The sequence below is a fragment of the Ursus maritimus genome, unplaced genomic scaffold (genome assembly GCF_017311325.1).
Source record: "Ursus maritimus isolate PB19 unplaced genomic scaffold, ASM1731132v1 scaffold_5, whole genome shotgun sequence".
In the NCBI taxonomy this organism is placed as follows: domain Eukaryota; kingdom Metazoa; phylum Chordata; class Mammalia; order Carnivora; family Ursidae; genus Ursus; species Ursus maritimus.
In genome coordinates this window covers 86,130,785-86,141,696 of record NW_024426663.1, presented here as the reverse complement: position 1 = coordinate 86,141,696, position 10,912 = coordinate 86,130,785, and the positions used below count along the sequence as shown (strand labels likewise).

At 35.0% G+C, this 10,912-nt stretch overlaps 2 protein-coding genes across 2 annotated transcripts; both read right to left on the bottom strand.

The window, feature by feature from the left end:
• Window positions 1–373: 373 nt before the first annotated feature.
• LOC121100818 (guanine nucleotide-binding protein G(i) subunit alpha-2-like) lies at window positions 374–691 on the bottom strand. The gene has a single exon (XM_040622733.1). It carries the CDS (start codon window positions 689–691, stop codon window positions 374–376), a length of 318 nt encoding a protein of 105 aa, XP_040478667.1.
• A 1,350-nt stretch (window positions 692–2,041) lies between these two features.
• Window positions 2,042–2,992, bottom strand: LOC103680606 (olfactory receptor 14A2-like). Its single transcript, XM_008710104.2, has one exon. The coding sequence runs from the start codon at window positions 2,990–2,992 to the stop codon at window positions 2,042–2,044; it is 951 nt and encodes a 316-aa protein (XP_008708326.2).
• Between the last annotated feature and the right edge of the window lie 7,920 nt (window positions 2,993–10,912).

Genomic DNA, 10,912 nt, shown 5'->3' with positions numbered 1-10,912 from the left:
GGTTTGTGTCAGCTCCTCTCCTGAGTTTCTGGAGCTGAGAGAGGGGTTGGGGTCCCAAGAACAGAGAGAAGAAAGGGGGAAAGTGGCCAATGGGTGTTGGGGGGAAACTGGGGAGTCTGATCCTATTGCCCCCATTTTCCTCAGGGAGTGTGGGGAGCTGAGTTGGTGATGGCTCATCCTTCAAGACCTCGCTGCCCCTCAGAAGAGGCTGCAGTCCTTCAGGTTGTTTGTGATGGTGAATTTGGTGGAAACATCAGACATCAACTGCATGTTCTTGGTGTTGATGGTGCAGGTGAGGTGTGTGTAGATTTCTTTGGTATCCTTGACCTTGTTCAGGTCCTCAGACTTATTCTGGATGTAGCTGCTTGCCTAGTTAGTCCCTAGCCTCGTCTATGCAGGAGGGGTTGGTGAAGTTAATCTGCAGATTGCCCATAGCTTTGACAATGGCCATGATGGACTGGATGGTGTTGCTGCAGAGGACTGCATGGTACTGCCAGCATTCTTCTTCCAAGTAGCTGTCCTCATGGATGATCTTCATCTGCTTGAAAGTGGTGCTCTTTCCTGACTCCTCAGCACCCAAAAGGAGCAACTTCACCACCTGTGCCACATTCTTGCTGTCTTTCTGGTTTTTGTTGATCATCTTGAAGTGCTGGGCAACCACCTTGTTCTTGGCACCCACGGTGCAGTGCATCCCACCATATTCTGCTAGCTTTTCCCAACACACTGGGCTTCAGCCCTCCCTCTACAGTTAGCTCTACAGTTGGCAGTAGATAATCATTGTATATTGAGTCTCAATGACAAATACCACATAGGAATTAAACATGTTGCATGGTGCACTGGGTGTTATACACAACTAATGAATCATTGAGCCTTACATTGAAAACCGGGGATGTACTGTATGGTGACTAACATAATATAATAAAAAATCATTATTAAAAAAAAAAACATGTTACTAGTGGAAGAAACATAAGTAATTAAATGTTGTAAACTAATTTAAGATGTAATGAAAATTAAGTCAAAATTTAATAAGATATTAAAAATGCTAACAATAAGTATTAAAATATCTAATTTTATTTATTTATTTATTTATTTATTATTATTATTTATAATGGATAAATATTTTCCATATAAAATAAAAATGATAGTATATGCAATCTAGTGGATAAAGATAATGAATGGAGTAATACAATCTAAATTATTTTGCAAAATTTTAAGCATTTTGATGTATTTTTTCTTTTCATAATTTTTTTTTTACCTTTAACTAAGAGCTTCAGTTTCAGTCTGCATTCCTATTCTAAGGAAATTCTCATTTAAGAGATATTTAAGAAGACAAGTATTTAATGCTTTTGTTAAATTTCTATTGCTTTTGTAGCAGTTTTTTACAAATCTTATGACTTAATAACATGTTATGTTTTAAAGTTGTAATTTAGAAATCCAACACCAATCACACTAGGCTAAAATGAGGATGTGGCTGGTATGGCTGCACTCTTTTCTTGGGTCTCCCGTGAACTATCTGTTCCTGCATTTACCCATCCCCATAGGCTGCCTCTGTCTATATATTGGCCCCTTCCATCTACAAAGCCAACAATGGAAGACCACACTTCCATAGACAGATCTCCCTCTAACGATGTCTTGAAATACTCCACTTTCGTGATTAGATTAGGGCCCCTTGGACAGTCTAGAATATCACCCCATCTCACGCTCCTTAATTGAATTACATCTACTGAATCCCTTTATGCCATGTAAAGTAATATATTCCAGATTTTTAAAAAAAGGAGTACATGGAAATGTTCAGTAAACCATTTGAAAAACTGTCATAGTGTTTCTGAAACAATTTATATGCACAAATACTAGGTAATTCATATGCTATTCTTGGAGGTTCTATAATAATGAATACTTATTAATAAGCATAATCATGTCAACTTTATCCTAGCACGTTTAAATGAAGTGAATATTTTATTATATAGGATATTGATATTCATCCTAGATTGTAAGATATATATTTTTTAAACCATGGAATTTAGCTTTATAAATTCTAGTTCTACTGTTTTTCTCCATAGAATGTATAATGACTTAGTTTCCATAGAAACCTCCTCACAGCTGCCTTGATTTCCTTGTTCCTTAGGCTGTATATTATGGGGTTCAAAGATGCAGGCAACACAGAATAGAACACAGACACCAAAAAATCCACAAGATGTGGGGAATCAGGGACTGGCTTCAGATAAGCAATGATGCCTGTCACAATAAATGTTGTGACAACTATGAGATGGGGTGTACAAGTGGAAAAGGCTTTTGAGCACCCTTGTAATGATGGCATTCTCAGCACTGTATTGAAAATGCAAATGTATGAAAATCCAATGTACAACAAACTGAAAAGTGCATACATAACCCCAATAGCCTCACTAATATCAATGGTGACATGAGACTTTGAGCAAGAGATCTTCAGTAGGGAGGGGACATCACAGAAAAACTGAGGAACTTTTCTGGAGCCACAGAAAGATAAAGAGAAAGTGCCGGCTGAGTAGAAGACTCCAAAGATACTCCCAAGAAACCAGGATGCAGCTGTCATGCTCACACAGACTCTCCTGTTCATGATGACATCATAATGCAGTGGGTGACAGATGGCCACATAGCGGTCATAGGACATGACAGTTAGAAGGAAAAGCTCAGATACTGCAAAGTGGATCACGAGCAACACCTGTAACATGCATTCTGAGAATGAAATGATATTTCTGTGGGATAAAGAGTTCAGGATAAATTTTGGAAGTGTGATGGAAATGAGGCAGGCATCAAAAACTGCTAAGTTCTTCAGGAAGAAGTACATGGGGGTGTGAAGACACTGATCCAGAGTGATCAGGACAATAATGAGAAGATTCCCCATAAGAGTCACCAGATAAATAAGCAAAAACAGAAAGCCATGTAAAACCTGCAGCTCTCTGGTGTCTGAGAATGCCACGAGGAAGAATTCCATCCCTGCTGAATGGTTGGTCATGTTTTCCACTCTATAGGGGAAAAAAAGAGAAAAGACACAACTTCGGGTTCCTGTTAGGTCTTTCTCCTTGCCAGGAATATTTTTATTTAAGAATGCATCTACTTTGGGTTTATAAGTCATGCACATTTTTACTCTCCTTACATGCATGGTAGGATTTATAACTTCTTCATTATGTCACTGCTTTTTAAAAAATATTTTTTATAATTTTTATTTTTTTATATTAGTCACCATACAGTACATCCCTAGTTTTTGATGTAATGTTCCATGATTCATTACTTGCATATAACACCCAGTGCACCATGCAATATGTGCCCTCCTTAATACCCATCACTGGCCCAACCCAATCCCCCACCCCCCTCCCCTCTGAAGCCCTCAATTTGTGTCCCAGAGTCCACAATCTCTCATGGTTCATTCCCCCTTCTGTTTACCCCCCCTTCATTCTTCCCTTCCTTCTCCTACCAATCTTCCTATTTCTTATGTTCCATAAATGAGTGATATTGTATGATGATTGCCTTTCTCTGCTTGACTTATTTCACTTAGCATAAACTCCTCCAGTCCTGTCCATGTTGCTGCAAATGTTGTGTAATCATTCTTTCTGATGCACTATGCCACTCCTAGTTTGTGTCTGAATTTGACGTTTGTTAATGAGTAGATTAGGAAGAATAGGAAGAAAGAATAGGAACAGTCTTTCATTAATGAGTCCTTGGTATATTTATGATGAAACATGTATCTTTATAAAATATATCCTGAATTATTAGCTCAAGATTCTAAATAAAATCTTTAGTACACCAAATAAATTTTCAAATCATTTCCAAAAATAGAAGATAATCACTTAAAATTTCTGTAAAAGTGTTTTTTTATACACATTACTTTTATCCACAAGAAGTAAATAATATTTTTCATTTAATTTTGTGATTGAACACACTAAAGAATAAAAACGAAATTTATGATAGAAAGGAGATGCAAAATATAAACAGAAAATTAATAAATATGGACTTATATCATTGACATGAAAAAAGTCATACTAATTAGAAATGAAAAGAGGGAGAAGGATATGGAATATTGGGGAAAGGGCCAACTTTCCTACCACTGGCTGTTCTACCTCTACTCACCCAAGTATGTTTATGCACGCTCATCCAATCTTGCACACACATTCATTCCCAGGTTGTATATCCGATGTTTTTAGGGTCAGCAAAGAAGCAAATTTTATAGAAAAGTGGTTGAGATAAAAGTGAATATGATAAATAGAAACAGGGCAATGAGGAATAGCATCAATGGCAGAACTGTTTCCTTCAATCATAAGTTATTTAGTATCTGAGGAAAATTGAAATGTAGGAAATATTTTATAAAAGCTATACAGAATAATTAAATGGAAAAAGCTTCAATCTTTTTATTAATATACAGGAAATGTAGGTGTAGACCATTTTTCATTTTCCACAAAAGGTCTATTTGTCACTATTTTTAAAAGAAGAAAGAAGATCTCACTTGAATTCTGATATCTCAAGCCTTCTCAGGTTCTTGAAAGAGGAATAAACAACTATTCCAGAGAAGAGAGTAGTTCTCTTAGAAGGCTCATATTACAAGTGTGGCATCAATATGAATGTTAAAAAATTGACTTATAATTCAAACCAAGAAGGCTATCAAGGCATTTAGTTATTCATCCCCTCATGTAAGGATTACTATGTTTTTAATTTATTTTTTATTTTGCTGAGGCATATCATGAATATATGGTGACCGCATATATCATAACTGTAGAATTTGATGTAAAGACTACTTTAAACTGATATCTCTCATGGATGATTTCCTTGAAGCAGGTAAAAAACTGAGATTGAAGGAGTCAAGTGTCTGCTCTAGTGTTTGGAAATTAAGGAAGCAGTGAAACTTGAAGATTCTCACTGTAATGTTAATAGACTGACTCTTTGCCAGGCAGCCTGCACTATTGAGTAAGAGATTAGAAAATGTTTCCAAAATCTGCAAGAAGATACAGTGTCTTTTGGAACTCTATTTTGGAATTTCCCTTAAAGTCAGAACTTTGCACGTTTTTTTAAAGACTATTCCCTGTAACTATCTTCTCCGAGGACACTGTTAGAATCTGGGTTTTTGTGATGTAGACAATTTTTTTTTCCTAATGCTTCTTTCAATGTTCTGTTTGTCACTCATATTGCAATGACTAAAAATGAAATAAAATTGACAAGAGTTAAAGGAAAGCATGAAGTCAGGATAGTATAATTGACACAGGACCAAAGAAGACATTTTTTCCAAAAAGCCCTGTAATAAACTTATTTTCTTATTGAGGACACTTGTTTTTACTCTCTGGTCCTAGTTTTTTCCACAACAAAATGGAAAGATTGAATTTATATTTCTAGAGAAACTTCCATCTCTCAACAGGTTTATTGCTTTATAGTACATAATAAATTAATCAAATTCAAGAGTGTGCCAGGCACTATATTAATTACTTTGAATATTATAGTTTGATCCCATTTGCACCCCACATCAACATACTCCATTAAGTACTGGTGTTATTACCATATTGTAAAAGCTAAAACAGACTTAAAGAGATTTAAAAATTTGATCCTTTTCAAAACATAAAAAGTAAAAGAGATGTCTCTCTTTGCTATGTAGATTTGCTTCAAGTTACCATGTTTTTATTCTCTATGCAATATAATTGAACTGCCAGTGTCATTTTTTTAAGATTTAAGATTACATTGTGAGGATGCTTAATGAGGTTTTCTTTGTGTTATTATAAATATTATTTAAATTTAGTTTCGTGCCCATGTTAAGAAGACAATACATACCTTTAATTCTTAGCGATGTCCATTGGGATAATCATTTTTACAGAGACTGGATCAAACATAATGCCTCATAGATAGTGCTGTGTAGACAAAGCCCAGGACCCTTACTACAGTGGCCTCCTGTCTAATTCAGATCATTTTGAGGGGGAAATCTTGAAGCAATTAAATTATAGACTTCAAAGAAAATGTATATATACATATATCATGCTTCTTGCATGTATCAGCTACTTGTTCAAAATCCACTTTTTCATAGAAAAAGGCATCTTTGTACCTTTCTGGTCATATATAGCCCATGGAGCTTTTTTACGCATTTATTTTCCTACAAATTTATGAATCCCTGTTGTTCATGCTTACCTGCTTGATTCAAAATTCTAGGGTTCTGTTGATTCCCAATGTCTTCTTTCTCTTGATAGATCTTCTGTTGTCCATAGAATGAGGGAGATATTAATGACAATCATCTCATCTAAAGTCTTCCTCTTGTATTTTCAAAGAGAATAAAATACTTTTTCAGTTTGCTATATATCACCCTTAGGGAAATCTCTGGACTTAAAGACAAGCAAGATTCCCTAAAGGACTATGACTGTATTTCTGTATGAAAACTTATTAACAGGAAGTAATCAGTGGCATTTCCCCCAGCATGAATATCTGACACCTCACACTCTTGCTTTTGGGCTGTTGTCTTTTCCCAGCTCATTGGAAATAATCTACCAGACCTTTCAAGTAGGACAAATAGAAGATAGAGTCCAGTACACATTATTTAATGGTAGATTTTAATCAAGAGGGAATGAATTTATATGTTCTAAATTACATAACAAGCTGAATATTAAACTTGCATATATTTTTGAGTGTGCAAAGAAATTTGTTTTTAATTAGTTTTGTTTATCACCTATAGTTATAGCACTTTCTGTATTGTTTTTTACAAGTTTGGAAAATGAGCTTCAATTTAAAATATTTCTTAAACTTGAACTTTTGTGATACAGATATAATAATTTCTCTAAACCTTTCTCCAATGTCCTAATTTTGACACTATTAAAATGTATAAAAACTTGATATAAATTGAAGAGAAACACGGAATCAGGATGGTATAATTGAAACAGACCCAAACATACCATTTTTTCAATAAGCAATACAATCAATGTGCTTAAATTAGTACATTTCCTTTCACTCTCTGGCCCTAGTTCTTTCCATTATAAAATGAATAGATTGAATTTTAGGAATCCTGAGAAAATTTGATCTCTAACCTGGACTTATCACTGAAGTACATAGTTATATCTGTCAAAAGAAAATATGTGTCGGGCCGTCCTTTGAATACATTGAATGGTATACTCAGTCCCATTTCTACCCCACAATAACACTTTCAATTAAGTAATAGCATTATGACCATATTTATAATATATACTGCCTGAAACTTCCCTCCCAGTATTAATAAGCATCACCTTCCACCTCTATCCAGATGTGCATAGAAATCAAAGGGGAATGAGGGTTTCTATTTTCAACTATCAAGAACAAGGTAGCCCTGACATTTCACCCATAAGATCAATATCAAAGGAGTTCTGCTAAAACACAAGATCTACATAAGATACATTATCTTATATTATTGTAATTCAAATGTCCAGTTTTAAATGCAAAACTCACCTCTAGCAGCAATAACAATGAAAATCTCAAAACTAGAAGCAACAATGAAGAGTTGTAAACAATAAAATGACAGAAATGTTAGAATTAAGTGACAAAGCATTTAACTCAGTCATCACAAAAATGATTGAACAACCAATTATAAATATGCTTGAAACAAGAAACCCTCTGCAATAAAAAATGTTCCAAAGATCTATAGATGATAAAAATAACATAAAAATTTAAGAACTAAAAGACACCTGGTAGCTTGGTCTGTTAAGCCTGTTACTCTTGATTTCAGGTCATGATTCAGGGTTTGTGAGATCAAGACCCATGTTGGACATGGAGCCTGCGTAACATTCTTTCTCTTTCCCTCCCTCTGCCCTTCCCCACCCCCTGCTTGCAAGCTTTCTCTCTCTCAAAAAAAAAGTTAAGAACTAAAAATTACAATAATTATTTTTTTGAAAGTATAAAGGGATGGAATCCACACTGGAATGGGAAGATAAAAGGAGAAATGAGTGAATTTGAATGTAAAATAATTTAATGAATGACAAAGGTCTAACATTCAATTCAAAAAGGTCAACATTCAAAGTCATTAAATCTTTGAAGGAGAGGACAACTAAAAAAGAGTAAGGCTGCGAGTTTCCTCAAATTGACAACAACAAAAACCTATAAAAGCTCAGATTCAAAACTTGGAAAACCACAAACAGGATAAATTCTACACAAAATCTGCATCAAGGGATATCTTAATTAACACTCCAAAAAGCAAAAACAGATACAAAAACATAAACAACTGATGCATCCAACTGAAACCAATATATTACCTATTGGGGGAAAATATTTAAATGACAGCAGAATGCTCATGAAAATGTTGAGACCAGAAAAAATTGGTATGAAAGTTTTGAAGAGGCAAAGTAAAGAGATTTCTGTAGCCAGTAAATATATTCTTCTGGACTTAAGGGAAAATTGATATATTTTCAGATAAAGGGAATAATAAAATATTTTGTTACCAAGCAATCTACCTTAAAACACAAATCTTAAAATAATATATCTAAACATAAAGAATATGATGTAATATGAAATCATAAACAATCAGAAGTAGAGAAACAGAAAGAGGATAAATATGAGTTAATAAGATACATGTTCTTTCTGCTTTTGATTTTTCTAATTTATTTTTGAGGTTTGAAGTAAAACATATAATATTATCTTTCTTATTTCTCATGTTCTGCTTGGTTTATGTTTTATTTGTTGTTCTATCTCCATCTCCCTTATATGTAAGCTTAGCTTGTGCATTTTGAATTTTTCTAATTTTATGAGAGAGGCTTGAATGGCTATGTATTTCCCCCTTACGATCACCTTTGGAGTGTCCCATAGGGTTTGGACTGAAGTGTTTTCATTCTTATTAGTTTCCATGAATTACTTAATTCTTCTTTAATTTCGTGGTTGACCCAATCGTTCTTTAGCAGGATACTCTTTAACTTCCATATGTTTGAATTCCTTCCAAATTTTTTCTTGTAATTCGGTTCCAGTTTCAAGGCATTGTGGTCTGATAATGTGCAGGAATAATCTCAATCTTTTGGTATTGAGACCTGATTTGTAACTCAGTATGAGTTCTATTCTGGAGAAAGTTCTGTGTGCATTTGAGAATGAGTATTCTATTGTTTTAGGGTAGAATGTTCTGTATATATCTATGAAGTCTACCTGGTCCAATGTGTCATTCACAGCACTTATTTCTTTTTGATCTTCTGCTTAGATGACCTGCCCAATGCTGAGAGTGGAGTGTTAAGATCTCCTACTATTAATGTATTGTTGTCGATATGATTCTTTATTTTGGTTAATAGTTGACTTATGTAGTTGGCTGCTCCCATGTTGGGAGCATAGATATTTACAATTGTTAGATTTTATTTTTGGATACACCTTCAGTATGATATAATGTTCCTCTACATCTCTTAATACAGCCTTTGGTTTAAAATCTAATTTGTCTGGTATGAGAATTGCTACCCCAGCTTTTTTTTTTTTTGAGGCCCATTAGCATGTTACATTGTTCTCTATCCCCTCACTTTCAGTCTGGAGGTGTCTTTAGTTTCAAAATGAGTATCTTTTAGACAGCATATGGATGAGTCCTGTCTTTGTATCCAATCTGCAACCCAATGCCATGTCATGGGACCTTTTAGGATGTTTGCATTGAGAGTAACTGCTGAAAGATATGGATTTGTTGCCATATTATTGTCTGAACAGTCCCTCTTTCTATAGATTATCTCTGTAAATTTCTGGTTTATATTATTCTTAGGGACTTTCTTCTTTTATAGAATCCCCCTTAGTATTTCTTGCAGGGCTGTCTTGGTAGTCACATATTCTTTCATTTCCTGCCAGTCCTGGAAGTTCCTTGTCTCCATCAATTCTGAATGAGAACCTTGCTGCATAAAGTATTCTTGGCTGGATATTCTTCTCATTTAGTACCCTGAATATGTCTTTCCAGCCCTTTTTGGCTTGCCAGGTCTCTGTGGACAGGTCTGACATTATTCTGATATTCCTCCCTCCATAGGTAAGAACTCTCTTCCCCCTAGCCCCTCTCTGGATAGCTTCCTTGGCTCTTAGATTGGAGCTTTACTATTATATGCCATGGTGATGGTCTATCTTTATTGATCTTGGGAGGGGTCCTCTCTGCCTCTTGTATATAAGTGCTTGTTTCCTTCCCCAGATTAAAGAAGTTCTCAGCTATGATTTGCTCAAATATATCTTCTAATCCTCTCTCTCTCTCTTTCTCTCTCTTTCTTCACCCCTTGAGGGTTCCCAATAAATCTGACATTGGGATATTTCATAGCACCATTGATCTCCCTATGTCTATTCCAATGTGCTACTGGTTGCTTATCCCTAGCCTCCTCAGTTTCCTTCCTTTTTATCACCTTATCTTCTAGATCACTAATTAATTTTTCTGCCTCATTTACCTTGGTTGTTAGAGTATCCAGTTTAGACTGAATCTCATTCACAGCATTTTTAAGTTCCACCAGATTAGCTTTTACTCTGCCCTTAGAAATTCTATGTTTTTGCTAATGGTTTTCTCAAGCCTAGCTATTGACTTCATAATTGCTACCCTGAAGTCTATCTCTGACATCTGGCTTATATCCATTAGTTCTGCAGCAGAGACCATTGTCTCTGGCTCTTTTCTTTGTTGGGAGTTCCTCCTTCTTTTCATTCTATTGAGCAGTGGTTGAGGAATGTACAGAGTCCAAAATATCAACCAAGACCCAGGCAAGATGCATCTTAGGAAAATCCAGAACTGTTGGAAGTCCCCACCAAAAAAACAAAGCCAAAATGAAACCCAAGAATAAAATTTATAAAATTAAAAATTAAAAAAAATAAAAATTGGAAAAAGAAGGGTGAGGTGAGGGGTGCTATAATCTCTCAGTGTGGGCAAAGTAAAGTGTTTCAGTTTCCTGGGTGTATTTTGTTCTGTTTGTTAGAAGACATTACTTCCCAGAATTACATGGAAAGTAAAACTGGTATGCATATATAT